At 40.8% G+C, this 22,351-nt stretch overlaps 1 protein-coding gene across 5 annotated transcripts in view; it reads right to left on the reverse strand.

Annotated features, from left to right (window-relative positions):
* CADPS (calcium dependent secretion activator) overlaps positions 1–22,351 on the reverse strand; it is a 356,811-nt gene that overhangs the window by 49,417 nt on the left and 285,043 nt on the right. For 4 of the 5 annotated variants that reach the window (XM_045025307.1, XM_045025309.1, XM_045025312.1 and 1 more), the window contains 3 exons: positions 14,406–14,552; positions 10,019–10,174; positions 6,027–6,174 (listed from right to left, as the gene is read on the reverse strand). In XM_045025307.1, the coding sequence (XP_044881242.1) occupies positions 6,027–6,174; positions 10,019–10,174; positions 14,406–14,552 (451 nt within the window). The remainder of the gene's footprint in view (positions 1–6,026; positions 6,175–10,018; positions 10,175–14,405; positions 14,553–22,351) is intronic. The other variant, XM_045025308.1, reaches the window with a different exon arrangement.

Raw genomic sequence — 22,351 nt, forward strand, 5'->3', positions numbered from 1 at the left:
AGTAATCATAGTTACACAGAAATATTCTTATGTATGTAGCTACATTTCATTTACTCATCAGAACCTATTTGGCAGTACTTTAAAATCTGGAGATCTCACACCAATCAGGAAAGGCAGCTGCAACTGCTGAGCTCAGGGATGCACCCAGAACAGCTGGGTTGAATCCAGAGGGTGCATTCCCCCACCTTGGGCCAGTACCTGTATGAAAAGATGGTGAATAGGAATGAAATATGGCATGTATCTGGACAGGTGGAGTTTTCTCCATGTTCTCTTCCCCCTGATTGCATCTTCTATCAGTTGGGAAGTCCCGGAAACAGAGCAGAAGGCATCTGTGCAATGTGACAACTCCCGCGTGGGTGGGGAAGGCTCCACCCACATCTGGGAGAGAGATTGGCCAGGCGCCATGTGGAGTGGAGAAGGCAGCGAGAGGATGATGAAGCTGGGAAGAGAAGCTGAGGGTCTGATGGCACACGGCAGTGGTGTGAGTCGGGATGGTGCAGGCAGAATAGGAGGTGGCTGAAAGGGAGTCTGACCAGGTGCTGGTGCTTGAGGTTGGGGGAAGGGAATGTGGTGAGAGGATGGAGAATTAAAGCCAGTCAGCAGTAGTGTCTGCTTGCACCTGCCTGCTACATCTATAGGCTGGCAAGGGGGCGTCTGACCTAGGCCCCACTGATCTGTCCCAAACATCCCCCCAGTTTGACAGCCATTTGAGAAACAGAATGCAGTGTTCATCAGATCCCGTCTGAGCAGCGGCTAGCGGCTGTCTGGCAGAAGTGCTTCCGGCAGTAAGCAATGGCAGTATGAGCCATAGGCAGAATCCGAGAAGTTCTTCCCAGGCTTGCTGGAGGCAGGGGGGGGGGAGGGAAATGGGGGACGGGACGGGACTCTCTCGTTTGTTATCTTCAGAATTACTATTACTGCTCAGTTTCATTTTGGGCGGGTGGAGACGTGTAAGTTTCTCCATCTCTTTCCTGCGGGAACCAACGCTCTCCTTTCTGCTGCAACGTCTCCATGCGGGATCTCCGTATCTGCAGTAGCCACTGCCATGTTTGCAGATATTTACTCAGGGTGGCGGATGACTGGTGGGATGCAGGCAGCGCTGCCAGGGAGCGGCATGCCAGTGTCTTCAGCACACCCTAGTGGAAGCACCTTGGAGGACGTAACCCTTTTGAGTCTGTACGCGCTACCAAGTAAGTGCAGAACAATGAAGCTTGCATCAAATGTATAGTCACTTACAGAGCTATGTAATTTAGCCACATTTTGGAAAGCAAGTGCACTAAGTTACGAGCGTGATTATGTGCACACCTAACTCAACTCCAGTGTGTGCACAGAGAGTGGGATTACAGGGGAAAATGCAAAGTAGGACTGCTCACGTGGGTGCTGGAGCCAGGGGCGGCTCTAGCTTTTTTGCCACCCCAAGCACGGCAGTCAGGCAGCCTTCGGCGGCACGCCTGCGGGAGGTCCCCAGTCCCGCGCCTTCAGCATACCCGCTGCCGAATTGCTGCCAAATCTGCGGGACCGGTGGACCTCCTGCAGGCAAGCCGCCGAAGACTGCCTGACTGCTGCCCTCGCAGGGACCGGCAGGGCGCGCCCCGCGGCTTGCCACCCCAGGCACACGCTTGGAGCGCTGGTGCCTGGAGCCGCCGCTGGCTGGAGCTCACCGACGGACAAGCAGGGTGTGCACAGAAGTGCACATGGGCTTTGGAAGACATGGCCCATTGTAAATGGTGACGGGCTGAGTTTAAATCAAAGTTCCATCCACTCAGCTTTAGGTCTTGCATATTAGCCCAAAAGACATGCTTCATTTGCCTCATTAGCATATTATTTTAATGAAGGAGTTTTGTTTGCTGGAGGTGGGGGTGAAGTTTGTTGCTGTTCATTGTCATGGAATAAATCATGGGTTTAAACTAAAAGAATGGCGAGGTGTGTGTGAAAAATACAGTGTGAAAAGTACTGGCAAATATATTTTCAGTTAAAAGCTTGTTTACAAAGCAAATAAGAAGTGCATGGACAGCACTACCATGGAGCCCGAGAAGGTGAAAGATTTTCAGAGAGGAGCCCTATACAGCAAAACATCCATCGCAGCTGCTGTCAGGAAGGGCCATGGCCTCCCCCAGCTGCTGTCCAGTGGTGGAGACTGCTCCTCATTCTGAACGTAGGAGGCCAAATTCAGAGCTGGCATAAGTAAGTGGAATTCCACTGGAGCTAAACCTTAATACCAGGTCGGTATTTGGCCCGTTAGGTTTTTAGGCCAAACTCACACTGTTTATCCTGGGCCCTGACCAGCTCTGCACATCCCAGCTCAGCTCAGGAGCGGGGAATGCTTTAAGCCACCCTTGTCCTCCATTGCTTCTGGGGATGCCATACTCCTGGCTGGTCTCCTGCGGTAAGATTGCCAGTGCCCCCATGTGGGCATGATGGCAGCTGGGGGGCACAAAAAGGCTTTGGCCATGTGTCATCTTTCTCCTGGCCATGCTCCCTAAGCTGGCTGCAGGGAAGGGTGTGTACAAGAAGCTCTAAGACAGATGATCCCTGCCTCTGGTGTTCGCCCCATGGCAGGCAAGGTTGGATTTAGGGCTGCTTAGTGCTGGCCAAGCAGCATGCAGTGGCTGACATCCAGTCCAGGCCTGGGGCTTCTGAAATACAAAGCATTTCTGAGAAACCTGGCAAAAGTGACTGGGAAATGTCACCTGCTTAATTTTTTGCATGCAATATATTGGCATACCTCTCCTGCCAAAGATCTTGTGTTACCGGCTTTACCTATTTGAGATTCAATCCTGAAACTGAAGATGGAAATCCATTTGACCCTCCCCTTGTAAAAATTACCCAGCTAGGAAAAGGTGTTCTGGATCTGGCACCAAAGGATTTATAAGAAAATGCTTCTTTTGCAGAAGTCTGTTTCATACTCTACAGATCCTGACATTTCTTAGGAGAATGCATGTGGTTTGAGGTTAAATAATTGATCTTTTTAATTCAATTTAACAAAAACTTTTGAGAGCGTTAATCACAATTCGCTATTAGATAAATGAATAAAATCCACAATCCCTGTACTAAAATTACTCCACTTGACTTCACGTGATGCATATTTTGCCTTGTCATGTAACAGATTGTGTGTATGCTGTATTTCTGTTAGGACCATCTGACCTTGGGTATTAAATAAAAACATACTAGACCAACTGAGAAACATTTAATACATAAATTTATACCCATTGATGTATTAAAAATTCAGAGGAAAAATAAATATTTAAGATGGTAAAGTATGTTTACCAAATGTTTTAACAGCTGCCTTTAGATATAAGGACATGGAAATGAGACGATGGGTATGTTTTCAATAGAGTAATACTTTTAAAATGCATCAAACAATTCACATGTCTGTAAGATAGTTTTAAAAAAAGGGCTTGTAGGGGAAAACGCTAAAAGTTAGGTCAAATCATAGCTCAAAAGAGTTGGTCTATACTAGTGCGTGGCTTTCACTGTGATAAAAATTGATGGTATGTTTCCAAGCAGTGTCTAATTTGACTAGAGCTGGTAAAACTATGGCATTTGAACAATTTATTTGACAATTTTACCCCTTTTTTGGTTCATGAACAACCTGCCAACAGATCACAATTTGTATGAACTTGTTTGCTATTTGTTGTTGGGTGAACAGATTTTAGATACACACTGAACCTAAAGGTTATTCATGAGCTGTTCATGGAGAGAAATTCACCTCTGAGCAGGAGTTCAGCACAAAACCTTTGAACCACTTAAAGCCCTATTTTTAAAGAGTTAAGAAAGACTTAAGTGGTGCAGAAACCTTATATGGCCATGTGCATTGCGGGGAACTTCACCCACAGTGAGTTATAACCGGGTGTGAGGAGGCCAAATTGATATCTGGTTTCTGATTTGGTGGTTACATGCTTTAGTCTTTTTGATGACAGTCTCTAAGTTTAGCTTAGAATTGGAATGGAATCGCTGGCGTAGCGTTTCTGGATACAACAATTACAAACACACACACACTCTCTCTTTCTCATATTTTAATCTTTATCAACCTTTTCATCCTCCAAATATAAATGGTTCAACCCAGAGGTTCACACAACTTCAAGAGGAGGGGAGGTAGCCCCCAAAATGGACTGGTGTGAGCAGAGAAGGTCAAGATGAGGGTAGGAACATTCATTAAAAAGAAGCAAAGCTCAAGGAGGGTGTATGAGTACTGCAGTCCTAAACAGTAACGTATGCACTGATAATTTACATCTGATTTACAGGTCTATTAGTGCAGCTATTTGTTAAAAACATCCTAGCACAGCAACTGCTGTTTCACACCATCGTTATGTTATCTCCAAGCTACTATACCAAATACCTTCTTAAAGAAGCACACAAAGATTTCCAGAGACTTATGCTTGCTCTTGGCGCCACAGAGAATAGTTGAGTGGCTGAGTGGGTTGAATGCAGGGCTTTGATCTCTGAAGATCTTAAATTTGTCTCAGGCCAAATGGTGGCCTCCATCATACACTGACACATATAGTTCAAACGAAACTGCCGTATTGAAGGATGTACGAGGAAATATACACAACTCCTGCCAACACTACTTCTGGATTTAGCCAGTGCTATCAGATCCCTGTGTTACTGGGTAACAGACTTGACCATTTTTATTAACATAACTAGCTAGCCCTGCAGTATCCCATGTACCGTGGGAGTCTGCCTGAGCTCAGAAATGTCACTCCTCCCACTAATTTAATTCACTAAGGTTTAGTGCTTGATTTGCAGTGTATCGAGGAGTAGATGAAGGTATTAGCATTGCAACGCTCACCCTCCTGGCTGATAGGAAGCAGCCAACATGGCTGTTGTCGGGTTGAAGAACTGGGGGATAAAAGGAGGAGATGGAGGGCAAGAATGGAGAAACAACCAGAGAGTGGAAATGTTGTGATTCCACCAACCAGCCTAACAGCCAGGCCTTGGGCTGACGAGAGTCCATTTAGTACATGCCCTACACTGGATAGGTGGCTGAGGAAAGAAACTCAACCATCAAAAGCTTCAAACTCCCCTTCCCCCGAAAGAGAGAGTCACAAACAAAATGTTACAACTGAAAACATAAAAAAATAAAGGACAATGGGCCAAAGTCAAACTCCCACTGACTCAAATGAGCTTTGGGTCAGACCCTTAAGGAGGATTATAGATCAGAGTGAGATAAATAATTAAAAAGAACAAACAACTTGCAATGATTTATTATAAATTCCGAACATGTAAAGCTGTAGTGGAAGATCTTATCTAGGAGACGCCCGTTGGCAACAGGACAGGAGATCCAAGCAATAGTTCTGAATTGATTCGAGCCTGGCATATGAATATATAACTTGGCTTAAAGCCATTGGAGCACAATGAGCATGATGATGCATTTAATCTAGCCCAATTTAGCGTGTCTTTCTACTTTGAATATTAAATACAGAATTTTCAGCCTGCAACAATGTCTCTACAAGGAACAAAATAGATCAGCAGGTGACCAAAACTGGATTGTTTTTGAAACCTTGAGTCATTAAGAACCTGGACAATTGGGATCATAAAACTTGCTGATTTCAGCCAATATTCAAGGAAGTCAAACCAGGTGGAATTCAAATAAATTTTAGGAAGTTGTCTTTTAACAAAACAAACAGTTTAATACTTTTGTTTTCTTCCTGTTTGTCTACTCAAAATAATCATATCTTATACATTTGGTGACTACATGTAAATATCCAGCTTTTTGGCAAAGATACCTCTGGCTCCAAGGTGGAGTTAATGACTCAATAAACACATTCATCATGCATCAGCAGGCTTTAAAGATACCTTACACACCCCACAATCCTTGCCAACCATCACTACTAAATGACTGGAATTCTGAATGTCCATATCCATTAGATTTATTTGATGGAGAGACCCTGAATATTCATTGGCATACTCTATACGGAAGGCTAAAATCCACAATTGTTAGAATGTTTCTGAAACTAGCAGAATAGGAGATGGGAAAATTCATTAAGTTTTCTCTAAATTATATAAAAAATAATTTGCATTTTTACCTCTTGGCCCATTTCCATACTGCAAAGTTTTGTTGATTGAGCTTTGGCATCAACCATAACATTAAACATGGTGCATATTGACTGAGGGACTCGGAAATCTGTTGATCGACTGGTTTTTTGCAGCTTTACTTCAAATGCAATCCTGGTTCTATTAAAGAAAGTAGGAAAAGACCATTTCAGTTGGTGTTTAAGATACTGTAGCTAATAATATGTGGAACACAATGCTTAGTGAAAGAGAAAATTTAATGCTACCATAAATGATAGAATACAATTATTTCAAATGTGTTTTACTAAAAATGATTTTCCAATTTAAAAAGAAACACTCTGTGCTACGGATAAGGTGTGTAACGGTCTCAGAGAAACTACTACTTTCTCATACTTGGTAAGCAGTGTGATGAGATTACAAATAGAAGTGTTAAAAGTGTACACCTATAATTTGGACTGTTTTGGCTAATTTATACCTACAGTTGAAATGCAATCAAACAGTAAACGTGATGAATTAAAGGAAATTCTGTCTATTGGTACACAATACTAAACACAGATGATACAAACCTGTTAATTGCTTAACTGGAAGGCCACTACTGGATTATTGCAATTCTATCTTTTCACAGTGTTATTGCTTGCCTGAATCTTTCTTTGATTTTGCAAACCTACCAGGATACCTTTACAAAAAGTCAGTTGTAAAATAGTGCATGTGTGTAATTACACACATACAAATTCTGTTGTCCTTGCTAAATTTTATTCAGTTAAAATTTGAGTGGGAGTTAAATTTTTTATTTCAATAAGAGTTTTGTCTGACTAAAGACTGCAGGATTGGTTGACAATAATTTTAAAATACTTACTGGGCCATAAGTGGCTCCAGTATTTCATATTAGGAATACTCCTAGCATCATGAGTAATGTCCCGATTCCTGAATTCCCTGAATGCAAAACGTTAGAGGGACTTTGTAGTTAAGGGAGTACTATATTCATTATTAGAAATACAACACAGAATCACTACATCAGTGGGCCTGGACCAAGAAATTAACAGAGAAGCCTGGAATTAGAAACAAATAATATCAATTACAACTAATACCTTTGACCTTTAAGGATCAGAAAGAGCTATGGAAGTGCAGGCTGATATCTATAAATGAAGCTCCTGATTCTGCAATCAGATCTGTATGAGCACATGGGCCGGCCAGCTTGGCTCTGATAGCAGAGTCAGGGTTTTGACAGGGGAGCTCAGTTCCCCCACACTGAGATGCAGCCACTTGTGAAACGTGGCAGCTGTTCAACAGTGCACAGCAAGAGTTAGCTGTAGGTCAGAGGAAGAAGTGAAGAAAAATACCACGTCAAACTGAAACTGCTATGGAAATACAGGTTGACAGAATGAGCCAAATTCGCAATTGGTGTAAGCAGGGAGCACAGCATCATTGGCTTATGCCAGCAGTGGATTGAGCCTGATGTAATTACCATTACCAGACGTTAGCCAAAGCACAGGGGTTAGCACCCTGATGTTGACACTAGGTGATCGAATCTTTAAATGAGCAGGACCATCGTTTTGTGTCTGCCTGGAAAGATGAGCATGATCACGCCCATTTCTGAAGCATCATCATGAACTGCTCTCTAATTACAGGAAATGTATTTAAAAGGGAAACGAAAGTATAGAACAGAAGGACTCTGAGGTACAGAATACCCCAAGTTACTCCCCAAAGAATAGCAATGGAAGGGCTAGTTATTTTAAAGGAAAGAGAAAAGAAATATCATGGTCATGGAGCCGGGAGGCACCCTGAACGGCCAGTGAAGAGCAGAGCACTGTATTGCACGGACACATGCAGGTAGGTGAGACAAGTCAAAGCAAACGCATGGAGAAGCAAGAGAAATCCAACCCAAGAAGAATCCTCTTTACTGCTCAAAGGACTGAGCCGCAAGCCAGCAGCTATCCTTCTTCAGGGATAATCCTACACTTTTTCTGTGGTGTAGAACCGCTAAACTCCACTTAGTTATTTCCTTAGTCTAATATTTACCATTTATATAATGCTAACTAGAGGTTCAGACTGATGCATCTATTTTCAGTTTGCTCTTAGAGAACAGAGTCAGACAACGGAAAGAACTGAAGACACTCAGCATTTATATCCGACAATATACCGGCAGAGCAAGAAAGAGGAACTTTTCTAATGCCACAGGTATCACGATCATCTCAAGACCTTTAAAGAAGGCACAACATAATTAACGAATCTTTATGACCTATTGTGCAGTTTGCATCTGCAGGACAATACAGAGTAAGAGACTTCACTAACTTGACAGTTACACGTGCCTTTTGGATGATCAGGAAGGAGACTTTATCAACACCCAAAGGTTTACATGTGAATGAAGATCTGTACCTCTGTGGGAACAGACCTTGCTGTGACCTGGGGGACAGTGCTGGGAAATTGATGCCGGCTGTGGGCATCTCACATCTGCCTCTCTTTTTCCCTTTTCCTTCTTTGTTTTGCTATGGTGGGGAAGGTTGACCTTGCTGGCCGCTATGGCCTTCCTGCGACATGGCAGTGGTGCAGGGAATTGCAGCAAGAGGCTGGTGCTGGGTGGCCCTTGTACACGTGGATGCAAATTGCCTCTCCCCAGGCTGGCAAGTGCTGAGAGCAGGGGTCATTCCTACTCCCTCACTGGCAGCGTGCAGTGCTTCCTACTCGCCCTCCCTTGGGGTCTGGAAAAGGGACCTTTTAATGGTGTTAATATAAGGGAAGCGGGACATTGAGTTCTGAGGGATGACTGACTTCATGAGTTTGAGATTTTTCAGACTGGTCCTCGCTCACAGGCTCAGGATAAATCTGATCACAGTATCAGGGACTGGGAAAAAGTTTTTGCCTGCCAGTGCACCGATATGTTTTCTCTACCACCTTTGTCCAGAACCTCCTGCAGCGAGATCCGGTTTGTACAGAAGAATGAAGCACTGATGCCCAAAGGCAGGTCCCACCTTGGTTGCAAAAAGGGAAGTTGGCACCTTAGCCTGCAATGGCGCAGATCAGGATAAATTCCCTTGCGCAATGCTACAAAGACTGGGGTGTTTGCTGTTAATGCAGGCAACTTGAAAGGGCCCTGGCCGAGCTCAGCTTGAGAAGGTAGAAGCTGCCAGAGCCACCTCCTGTAAAATGGCTGCACAGAGTTCAGAAGAGATGTGCTGAAAATGGTGGGAGGAACAACAACGAGCATGGAGGAGGGCCTTACTTCCATATGCTGTCGGGGAGGGGCCTCTTGTGCACAGAGGAATCATGTTCCTCCCAGAGGCTGAGATAGTTTGGGGGCTGTAGCATGGGAAAATGCATCTCTTTGGTGTCCATGACAGGATGGCTCTCCTCAAGTTTTAACATTACCTGGCATTGCAGGGCTAATTGGCTGCCAGATAACCCGCAGTGGGAGTTACTGTATTTCAATAAAAGCTGTGGGCTCTGGCCTTTAATCCAATTATCTGTACACTGTGTTTTATTTCACAGCAGCAAAGCAACCCTATAACCACCATTTGTTCTGAGTTCCAATTTCTGAGCCCAAATGTCTGCACGTCGTGAATGGGGAGGTTGTGGATCCAAACAGCCAGGAATCAGAGAACATTAAAACACATGCTTGCACTTGCAGTGCAGCCAGACAACGGTGGCACAGAGCCACCTGCACATACCTGCTGTGGCTTTCATCTGCCTCTACCTGTTCTTTTGCCATTTGCTTTTCTCAGGCCAGAGGAAAGTTTGTTGCCTTATTGGGAATAGGCATCATCTAGAGCCTACATTTAAAAGATGTTGCCTTTTAGAGGTCAATAATTTGCAGAGATAAAAAGTGTGCTACCACCAAGCCTGTCTTGGATGGAAATAAATTAGGGCTTAAAAAGATAATGGCTGAAGTCAACATGAAAGGTAAAGTACAGCCCCCTCTCTTCTAATAAGATAGGGCAACCCCCCCACCCCCAACAATTTATTGTGATCTGCTACTAGAGACCCTTCCAGTTCCATTGTTCAGACGTACCTCTTAACACAAGACTCGATCATGTCACTTGCCATAAGTTTTAGACGCTGTTCTAGGTGCTTTCCAAATTCTTCCTCAGGCCAGTGTAAATCCCGAATGAAGGTCTGTAGGGCATCAAGTTTCCAAAACAGATCTTCAGAGGTTCCTGATCCATTGCTGGCAGGGTAAAATGAAAACAGAAGTCAGACCCAGGACCCTGCTATTGGAAACCTGATGTGGAGACCATTCTTGTACAAGTTGAGGGCATACAGTGGCTTAATACACAGAACAATGCTGGGTAATCTCCATCATCAGGCTTTTGAGTTTTACCATACATTTGCCTAGTCTACCTTGCTGTTATAACTCACAAATCTTTCCAGACCAGATGATAAGACAAAATTATGAATTACGCACATTAACTGGAAAAAGTGTGTATGGTAAAAATCAGCCTTAGCTAATAACCACATTGACATATGTGATTATTTAAAATTAAGGCTCAAATTTGTAGTAGAAAACCCTTGACTGACAATAACTACAGTACATGAATGTATGCAGTTATTCAAATTTAGGGTTTCATGCATTTTTTTCCTTCAAATGATATATTTTTAATTTTTTTCCCCAACATTTACCAGGTAAAGGACAGTGCTAACAAGTGGTGAGCGAGGACACACCTTATCTCTTGAACAGCTGGAAAAAAATCAGGGTAAGTCAATTGAACTAAGAACACTAGACATCTCATGTGAAAGAGTTTTGGTTAGGTTGACTACTCCACATCTCACAGATCAGCCTCTTGCGAAGGCATCTACAGGACAACAGATTTTTTTTTTTAATTTCTATTTTTTTGCTATGTCTTTGGTCTGTTGCAAAAGTCTGAATTCTTTCCAAAGTGCATAGTCTTACCCACTCCTCTGCACAGATGGGACGCTTCGGGCTCGTTGTGTATAGCTACTTTGGTTCTTTTTAACTATAATTGTGTCTAAAACCTCCACTTAGAGAATAAAATACAGGCCTTGATTGTGTTTTGTTGGTGCAGAAAAATTTATCTATAACCCTTTTCTCTCCCTCTCTTTTTTTCATGACAATTACCAAGAGATCTTCAAGCGCTTTAACCCCCTCCTCGCATACCACGAATGCTAACACAGTAATTGATAAGATGTTTGACACACCATGCATTACCACTTGTGCTGACATCATCTATAGAAACGGATGAGGAAGGGTGTTTCTATTGTGACAGATGCCAGCTGCATTGAGTTAATGCTACAGAGGAAAATATAGCCGATGCATACATGGCTACTGCCAGGTGAAAACCATACTCCCAACATGCTAGAGGGGTCCTGTGAGGCTTGTGCTAACAAAGGTAACAATTTAAAGAACGAATCAGCTCAGAAGTAGGAACAGATGTATCTGACACTAAGGGAGAGGTAACACTGAAACAAGTCCTTAATAATGAACGGTGAGTGGGTACAAGGGAATTGGGACACTGAAAAGATAGAGAATCAGGCATTTCCTTAAATGGTATCTTTAGTCAAAAAACTATTTTGTGTAACTTCAACAGCACAGCCCCGAGAGTCAACCTATCTATATTTGTAGTTTCTTCTGTTTGAGACCTATGTTTAGGAATAATTAAACTTTTTCTAATCTAATCCCAGTTTTGGAACTGCATGAATTTATGTTTTAAATAATTAAATACACATGAATGCAATAATTGGTATTTATTACAACAACATTATGACACCCATCTGGTTTCAGAATTTTCAAAAAAATTACTCTCCGTATTTTTTTCTTCTTTTGAACAGCTCATTATTAGGTTTTCCTGGGAGGAAAGTAATATTCTATGTTATGTCCAAAATGAACTGTTCATTGTTAGTGAAATAGCACCAAAATTGCTTTGATCACATAGAAATTTGCAAAATGCTTTTTACACTTAAGCTCTAGTTTTATTAAAGATGATTGTCAACTTTACTGTCATGTCTTGATTCTTATCTTTTCAAAAACAAGATCACAGAGCATGCACAGAGAAAAAAGTAATACAAACTTTCAAGTATTATTTACAGATACTGCCTAATCTAGCCTTTAACACAGTCAACTTAGCATGAATATGAGTTGTATTTCTTTGAAACGTAAATTACTCTAATATTTCAATTTTTTTTTAAATAAAAGGTCACTGGCTTTGCCTCCAGTTCGTTAGTATTAGTATAGAGCATATCAGTAGGATCCAGGTGTAGATGTAAATTACGTGTAGTTTCCTGTACCTGGACCATTGCCCCCCTCTGCCACCCTTCCTGCCCAATAAAAAGTCGATGTTTATTGTTACTGTGAGACTTTTCGTCTTTGGGTAAAGTTACAATTTATTCTTAAATACAAATTGTTAAACAAATCAATTACCATGTCAACCTATCAGCAGCTCGGGTATAAGAAAAAGATCAAAGCATGATATACAGGGGAGTTGCATCTTACACGGGGGTTAGGTTCTGAAGCCAGCGCGTAAGGCGAAAATCGCGTATAGTCAAACGCTCATTGAGTGGAATGGTGGGCAGAATCGCCCGCACTACAGGTACAGTATTTAAACTGTTCTTTTTCTCTTTGTTGTTTTGTTTTGCCGAGCGCGTATAGTTAAAATTGCGTAAGTTAATGTGCCTATGATGCGACTCCACTGTAGATCTGTCAGACTTTGTTTGTTTTCAGGTTTATTTAGATTGCTCCGAGTATTGGTTTACCAAGCTGTGCAGAGCATGCAGCTCAGGGAAGGGAACCGAGCAGCAATTTGAACACTGCCTCCCTTTCCCTCTTTGGGAAAGCACATACCCAGAGGGATGCGGGGGATGGTACTTGGGTGGCTAGACTGAGTCACCAGCCATGCCACTGCGGACACACTGCTACATGTAAGTGCTAGCTCGAGGAGAGCTAGCGTGTGTACGTCTACCCGAGCTGGGAATTACATTTCCCAGCTGCTGTGCAGATATACCCTGAGGTGCTGCTGCTTGGCAAGTTATTCTGGGGATCCCAACCCTTAGCAACACAAAAAACTTTGCTGAAAGCACATGCTTAATGTTAAGCACATGTGTAGCCTTACTGACTTCCATGGTACTCGTGCTTAAACGGACATGTGCGTTTGAGGCCATGATTCAGAGAAGCATGTAAGCATGTGCTTAAAGTTAACCTTCCTGCAGTGGGTTCCTTTCATGAATTGGGACCTTGGTGCTTTGCTGGCCTGGCATGGCATGGCCTGGCATTTCTCCCCTTTCAGCTTTTAAGAGGGAAGAAAGGATGGGGAATGGATGGTCACAGAAGGAGTGAGGGAGTAGGGAGAGGCCATCTGGGGCGGTGCTGGTGACTTTGAACTTCCCTCAGGAGGAAGGTGGTTTATGAGGAGCAGGTGGGTCAGATTTCTGAGTCAAAGCACCAGGGTGTGCATACTGCATGGCTGTCAAAAAACAACAGGACATGGGCAGCTCAGAAACTGTCCAGTATCCCTGTGCTTTGACTGGCTGAGATAATCCTTCTGCCATGTCACACTAGGTAAAGTTCAGCAATTTGAAGTGAGAACTTAGAAAGTCTCAATTTTTATGCTGGTAAATGTTATTAGAATGATGGCCCAACACTAAGTGGCAGCTTTGTTTATCCCTTTGGGTATCAATCTCTGGCATCACTCAATGGCTGTGACTGTTAAGGGGGACCCACCATAATTACAGAAGTCACATGACCTACACTGAAAAACACACATCTATCATGCCTCTTCATTGAGTATGTGTCCTACATCATAGGACAGTCACAAGGTTAACAATCTTGTGTTAGGCACTGGTTATTACATACTAGTGACTTGGGCCCTGTTTGATTTCCTACGTTTGATTCAAGACATTTGGAATGATTTTTAAGTATCGAGGCTGGGATGGAGGTTCTAGAATTCAATTACCATTTGGGCTCCCCATGTCATGCATAAGAATCCTTATAGATGTCTCCCCCCTTTGTTTGAAATATTGTACAAGAATTCCAGGCAATAAGGAACTTGCAGAAAAATAAAAACTCACTTTTAGATCTACATCTGGTCCATGGAAATTAGTCAGCTTGCACTGCAGTTGGTTCTTCCTATCGTTTGAGACATGTCAGCTTATATTTACGTACTGTAGTTTATACTCCAACAGGACTACAGCCCACTATCAACAATTATTTTGTGAAGTGAGACGCTTGCTCAAGCTTCCAGCGGGCGTAAGACAAAGTCTCAATATTTATAAAAACTTCTAATGTACATGCCAGAAATACATAAGGGTTGCCTCATTTAGTAAAATATCTAATTATCTATCTCTGTCACTCTTTTAAAGTTATATATAATGCACAGAAACAAACAACACATATCCATGCCAAGATTACTTTAAATTTAAATGAGATCTAATGTGAACTCAATACACACTCAGAATCATATATAGCAGCCATCCATGACGGTGCAGAAAAGCTAGGCATTTGTGGGATGCCTAGTGGGATGTTAACTGGTAGATTTGGTACTTTAGGGAGATTCACATTTGGTAGATTCACATTGGGCAGATTACTTGTTAAACTCCTGTGGAAGAAACAGACAGAAAGAAAAATACCATAACAGTGACAATGCAGATGTAGCAGAAGCACGTGACACTCATAAACAAATCTGCAAAGTTCACAGCAGGACAACAGTCAAAAAACTAAAGCAAAACATTTCAGAAAGAAGCATGAATATGGAAGGCTTAAGTGTGGTTATTTTTTTAGTCTGTGATAAAAAGCAAGTTACCTAAAAAAATTAACAAAAGAAGAAAAATCACAAAACCGCAAATTAACAAACTACTCAAACACCCACACGAAATAACTTAATTTACAGGTCCTGATACAATTTCAGAGCACAGAAAGTAGCTTTTAATTTAAAAATATACCACGAGCAAGCAAATCTGAATTCTTATATCAACATTTAGATTGGATGGATATATGAAACAGCTACACTGAAAGACCTATCAGGAATTTTAAAGGTTTTGTGTTGGAATCAGAGTTGAAAGTAGTAAACACTGAGGGTGAAATCCTGGCTCCACTGAAATCAATGGAAGTTTTGCCATTGAACTCAATGGTGCCAGGCTTTTATCCTTAATGAAAACTCTCCATTTACCCTGCTCTCTCCAAATGTTATAGATTTGTTTCCGTTTGGAGCACATGAACGCTGCTCTGCCAACCAGAAGAGAAAGATTCCAATCTTGCAACTGTATCCATGCATGCAGACCCTTGTGGGGCTCCGCAGGTACAAGAATCTCCCTGTGTGTCTCCGTTTGCTAGATCATGGCCTAACGGTCAGGGAGGAGGAACACTTTATAATGTGCACTGACATCTAGGTGTGTGTTTTCAGTATGGTATGCAGAGATTTATGAACAGATCCTGATTACTTAGCATGAGATTTGTGTGCGAATGTTTCCCACTTGGAAATAGGGCCATGGGATGTACTCAATGGTTAATTTCTGAAGGACGTATAGCTGGGCATTATAAATTTAATAGCATTATCAAGACACATAATTATTACATGAAAGAGAACTTTTAAAAAATGATTTTGTCTATCAAATACAAGGTGGTTTAATGTAATATGCTTCCCAGAAACAACGTACAGTACAATGACGCTGCATGCCCAGGATTTCCAAAACATCCAGAAACATTTTAATGTCCCTACATTGGTAAAATAGTTATAACCGTATTTTAAAAGCATCTCATCATAACAATATTTTACATGAACATGGGGTTTTGGTATCTGGAAGATGTAGAATTTGGGAAGTTTATTCCTTGCGCTATCTGATCAACAAGACATAAGTCATTTTCTGAAAACTCTCTTTCTGCTTTTACATAGCATATTATGGCATAAACCAAGAAAATTCTTTACAGCCTCATTTCAAAGGCAAATCCAGAAGTCCCGACTCAATTTTTATTGTGTCTTTATTCCCACTGGGAGTTTGAGGAAGGAGACAGTAAAACCTGAGTCAGGACACCAGATTTAATGCTTAATTCTGTAGCAGTGCAGTCAGAGGAAGCTTTGCCAGTGACTGGAATTCATGCAGTTTCAGGCACTTAGCCTCTAAAGTTTATGAGATGTTTTAAAAATTAATCCAGCCTTAATTGTCTGGCTCAGCAATATGAACACAGAGGGTGGTCATTCCGGAACTCTGCTTTGGAAGGTCTCTTCCACTCCCTATACAGCTATTGTCTTCTAGGCAGCTTTAACGGCCATACTGCAGAACTGTATAATTTCATGTTCTCCTCTTCCAATGGAGCAATTAAATTATATTAGCAATTTTCTATAGGTGTAAATACATTTTTGAGCTGCATTTCTTATGGTCAATCTTATAACATCAGAAAACAAAGATAGACATAATTGCATCAACAATACTGGATATAAAATTGCTAATGCAATAATACGTTTAAACCGTATCGTTACAAGAGTCAGCCAGTAACTGCATTTCACGGCATTAGTTCAGGCACGGGTGCCAAAGGCAGCACACGAGCTGATTTTCAGTGGCACTCACACTGCCCGGGTCCTGGCCACCGGTCTGGGGGGCTCTGCATTTTAATTTAATTTTAAATGAAGCTTCTTAAACATTTTAAAAGCCTTATTTACTTTACATACAACAATAGTTCAATTATATATTATAGACTTATAGAAAGAGACCTTCTAAAATGTTAACATGTATTACTGGCGCGCGAAACCTTAAATTAGAGTGAATAAATGAAGATTCGGCACACCACTTCTGAAAGGTTGCCGACCCCTGCATTAGTTACACAGCCAAGAGGCAGAATGACTTGGATTTCCATTCTTAACTTTTGAACAAAGTTCCACCTCCAGGGAAAAATACAGTCTAATGTCATTTTGGGGTGAAAAGATGCTTTCTGATTTATTTATGTTTCTGGTAAATTTGACTTCACACTATCTGCTTGTTCTCCTTGTGAATGAAGAAACATATATAGGAGCCTTCTCATGCAACAAAACCATCCAGTTTCCATTCAAGATGCGTATATGCCTCTTAAAGTGAATATGATTTTCAAATGATACACCTATTTCATAATGACTGAGAAATTGTTAGATCTTTAGGAATGGTATGTCCGTGTAGTTAATATTAATATTGAATAAATCAAAAATAGCAAGGGATGGATAACATATAAATGTATAAGGAAGAGCAACTGAAAGAGATTAGCCAAATGGTGAACACATAAATCAAAAAAACCTTTATTTTTAATACTAAAAATTCAAGAAGACACTTAGTGTCATATTCATTAAAACATAGTATTATTAAAATGATTTTCCACAGAAAATACTATACTGTACTCACATTTAAACATTTTTTTTTACACAACACATTATTTTGCTGATGCTTTGTGGCCCTTGCAAAGATAAGTTACAACTTTTAACAGCAAAATAATGTAGTGTATGTAGTGTAATGTTAACACACAAGGCCTGATTTTGAAAAAAACCTTCTCCTTTGCATTCACAATTTTGCAGGTGCAACTGATCTCATTTACACATCTAATGATCTGATTTGCCCCTGCAATCAGGTAGCTAGATCTGTAAATGACATCAATATCATCCATAAATATTTGTGTCTGCATTTATTCAGGCCATAAAATTACAGGTACAAAATGGGAAGTTGCTTCTAAAAATCAGCCCATATCTATTTTAATACAAGATGTTAAATTTGGCCCCAATCCAGCAGTCTGATGGAGGTGACACTCAGCTCAATAGTGGCAGAAGATTGGTTGGTCTACGAGGATCCAGTTTCAGAACTGGGGCCTAATGTATGTGATAAGGGACGTTCTGTCAGATTGTACAGATTGTAGAGGGATAGCTCAGTGGTTTGAGCATTGGCCTGCTAAACTCAGGGTTGTCAGCTCAATCCTTGAGGGAGCCACTTAGGGATCTAGGGCAAAATCAGTACTTGGTCCTGCTAGTGAAGGCAGGGGGCTGGACTCAATCATCTTTCAGGGTCCCTTCCGTTCCATGAGATAGGTACATCTCCATATATTACAGCTCATTTTGCATTGTTCTATTTACTCCCAATTTTTTCTATTTTCTACATTTCTACAATTCATACCTCCATTGTCTAGCTATAAAAACCTCATCACAGCCACACTATCAGTGACTAATGGCATCATTGTATTGTACCCTATGAAAATAAATTAAAAAGTTCACTTTCCCTGTTGTAGTATTGACCAAAGAAAACCAGTATAAATGCATAAGAAACTACATAATAAATGCCATACTATACAATTGATATAACAGAGTGGCCAGAAAACCATGGAGTTTTTATTGAGTTAGCCCACCTAGGTACAGAACATGTAAATAAATTAGAGACTTGTTGGTGCTTAAACGTTTAGTTCCCACAGGTACCCTGAAATCACTTACTGATCCGCTAGATCAGCTGTTCCTCTGATTCCTCTAGAAATCCTATTTGATTACTATAAATGCTGAACCAATCCAAGTGGTAGTCTTTCTACAAAGGCTTCAGTACTAGGGGCATATCAGTGAAGTTAGTAGCAAAATCTGTGCTCTGTCTGTGGCTTGATGTCTGGTGTGGTAACCGTAAATAATATACACCCTACAAGAACTTTTTCTTGGCAGGCCACTTTTCCCCAGAACATCTCTCTAGCAGGACAACCTCACCTGTTCTGTCTGACTTGCTGATACACTCACTCTGTTTAATTGGTCACATGTTATATTAATATATTAAGGATACATTTATAAAGGGTTAACAAATGATTAACAAATGTTAACATCATTAGCAGTATGTGTTTTGGAAGGTTATAGGTACACGAGTATAAAGCATTGTCGATAGTTAGAAGTCATGGGTATCATAACAATACCTATCTCTTGTATAGTGCATCTTCCCTCAGTAGATCAGAGAGCATTAACAAAGTGGGTCAGTATCATTATCCCCAATTTACAGATAGGGAAACCGAGGCACAAAGCAGGGAAGTGCTTGTCCAAGTTCACCCACTGGGCTAGTGGCAGAGCTAGGAACAGAAACCATATCTCCTGAGTCACAGTCCAGTGCTCCATCCACTAGCCCACCCTTTAAGGTTATTAGCCCCCTTTTACAGATGGGGAACAGAAGCTCAGAGAGATTAAGTTGTAAGCAACCTGTTGGACTCTATAACAATCTATAATAATTGATGGACCATTTATTACAACATCTTATTTTCCTTTTATAACCTGCTTACCAATAAATCCTTAATAAAGTGCAGCCATTTGGTTGGGTTTTCAGTGTGCAAATTCAACTTGCAAATTGAAAAGAAGTGCTGAGACCAACCGTCTTGTATTAAAATCCAGTGACTTCTACAATGTTACAGAAGATACTTTTCTGGTTGTTCAGGTGTCCCAGAAGAGATTTGTACAATTTTCTACCAAACCAACTCAAAAGGCCAGCAGTGGTCATTACCTGACCGTCTGTTCAAGAGGACCTCGGCTGCTAAGTGCTCTGCATACAGTACACATTTAGGTGTCTGGTGGTTGCTATGTATTTCAGAGCTCACTGAGAAGCTAGTGGAAAAAAACCTAAGGGCATGAAGCTGCCTCTCTCCTTACTTTACATACTAAACCAATCTGCAAACAGATCTAACTGACACTCTGTGATAGGGTTTGCTGTTTCACTTTGTTTAATTTCCCTGCGTAGTTTTGCACAGACATACCAGCTCTGCAAACTGTTACAGGGCAGGTAACCCATGCTCATAAGTTCTATAGCTACTCAGAGCTTGTGCAAAAGAGGCAGATTACACAGCCCTCATGAGAAAATTATGTGGACATTTTTTCTTCAGTGTTTTCAATATTTAATGGCATCTATCTTACTGTTTATATGATTCTATACCCAGCTAGTCGTAGCATAAGGTGAACAGTATCCAGCAATGAAAATATAAAGATGACATGCTTGTCTACTGCCATCTGGTCAGGTTATATAGGAACATATACTTCAGCCTTGATTGCAAGCATGAGCACAGAGAAGCCTTTTAAAAAGACTATGCTGTGGAATAATTTCCTGGCTGTCACGAGGTAATGGAATTTCACTCTCACAATTTGATGTAAAGATCTAAAGCAGGATAGCAGTAGACATGTATTCTGCTTCACCTCTTCAGGCCAAGTTGAAAGCCTTTCTTCAAAGCTGAGTAAAGCTGTGCAGAATTTTCCAAGGGCAAAGATGTTTTATGTTTTTAGCAGTATCATTTCCACTGTTGCTGCTACATTACTATGCAATAGTGTAACAGGAGAAGGTCAAGTTAGTGTCTGTTGCACTGTTGCAGTATTAGAATGCTATTTCTTTCAGACTTTCTTGTGAATGTAAAAACAGGCAAATATCAGTGTGTAAACAATCTTGTGCACTCATCTGGGAAATGTGAAGTGGTGGTTATCAATTGTCACCTCTGTAGAGCTGCAAAATAGGACAAATGGCCCAAAGAAATCAACTGTCTTATAGTGTGAATGGGTAGCTGAAAGAGGAGGTATGTGGTGGAGTTGGGGAGAGTAAGTAAAATACATCTGTTATGTTGAGTCTGCTCGCAGGTTTATTGTGGATTCATAGATTCCAAGGCCAGAAGGAACCATTGTGATTATCTAGTCTGACCTCCTGTACAACACAGGCCAGAGAACTCCCCCAAAATAATTCCTAGAGCAGATCTTCTAGGAAAACATCCAGTCTGGTAAAGAATAGCACACTGCCTGCCCATGAGACACCGAAAGAAGATTCCTTAACATCTAGTTCTGAACCATGCCCCAAATGATCATCAGTAAGATCGGAATAAGAGTCCCTATTTTCCTTCACGCAGTGCATATTGTACTCTATGTTTTGCACAGATATGTTCACTGGCCTTATGGCAAATCCCAATGAGTTATCTTTAACAACTCTCTCTCTCTGGTAAATTAAGAATGAAGTATCTGCTAGTGAAAGAAATTATTAAAATGCATGTTTTCACTAAAGGAACATAAGCTTTCCATGAACAGAACACGTACTCCGTGTCAAAGCACTTTTAAGCATCCCAGTTCACTCTATGAGACAGATTAGTCTCAAAGTGAAACATTAGACTAAGAAAAGAAGTTTTCATAACTTGAAGGATACATTAAAATTATAGCATTAACATATCAGAAACTCCCTACTTTAATTTTGAAAGTGATTATGTTCCACATATCCAAAACATTGAGAAAACATTTCAAAACCCAAACGTTGTGACAGAAACATACATTTATATAAATCTATATTTGAGTCTAAGGTTAGTTAGAACCAAGAATATTCATTATTTTTAAACATATTCAAGTTTCTGATTTAAAACAAATAAAATAAAAGGAGCTAATTATTTGTCAAATGCATGGTTAAGTAGCATGGTTACATGAAGTGATTGCACCAATTTTATAACATATCTATTACTAAAGCCATGCTGTAAAATTAAAGCTAATGCTACCTTTAAAATGCAGTTCTATCTGAAGAAATGATTATGTAAAAATGGCATTTTGCCACTCAAAGATCCATTTCCTGTGAATTTTCAGAGTTACATCTGCTTATTTTAGAGTAAAAAATGAATTTTTAGTGTTTTTAATCCTGTTAACACTGCAAAGCCAAGACAGCAAAGGGAAAGTGAGCTGGATTCTTCTATTCCTTCTCATGTATCAACATAATGGAATACTGAGTTGCAGTCATTTGTCCCTCTGTAAAAGGGATAAATGACTGAAAAGGGGGATTGCGCGGGTGTAAATGAGGGCCTAATTTGGCACACAAAATTTTACCGCTGGTGGTGATGTACTAGAAAGCAAGAACCATCCTGGATAATCATATTCCAGGTTGAATTTGGAGGGCTGGCTGTCAGCACAAAATCTCTTTTAACTGGTATGGAATCTCTTTTTGGTATGGAAAACACTGAAAGACATACCCCCTGTTACACAGTAACTTTTCAGAGAAGAACAATATCCTGTACTGGGTATCTTTCAGCTTACTCTTCTAATTTTTTTTTAAAGGATACACGTCCTTCATAGTATCTAACCGTGCCTTCTTGGAACAAGCATGACAGTATTCTGTAATGCTTAGAAACTTAAAAAGTAATAATTATACTGTAAAATTGCCATTGTTTTAAAGGACTTTATGTTTTCAAAATTGCACAGATCTTCGGCTAAGAGTTTGGTCTCTCGCTACATTTATTTCTTAGTTTTAAGCTATCACTTCTATGAGATCAGTAAATAGTGTTGCTCAAATCTTCCCTCTAATTTCTGCTCCCCAGCAGTTAGCACACCAAGTTTCCCTTTAGGGCAGGTACCTCCAGGATCTCTCCCGAACCTGGTTTAAAGAGGTTTATTTCTGAAAGTGCATAGCTTTAAAGCAGCATCTTGCG

This window comes from Mauremys mutica, chromosome 7 (genome assembly GCF_020497125.1).
Source record: "Mauremys mutica isolate MM-2020 ecotype Southern chromosome 7, ASM2049712v1, whole genome shotgun sequence".
Classification (NCBI taxonomy): domain Eukaryota; kingdom Metazoa; phylum Chordata; order Testudines; family Geoemydidae; genus Mauremys; species Mauremys mutica.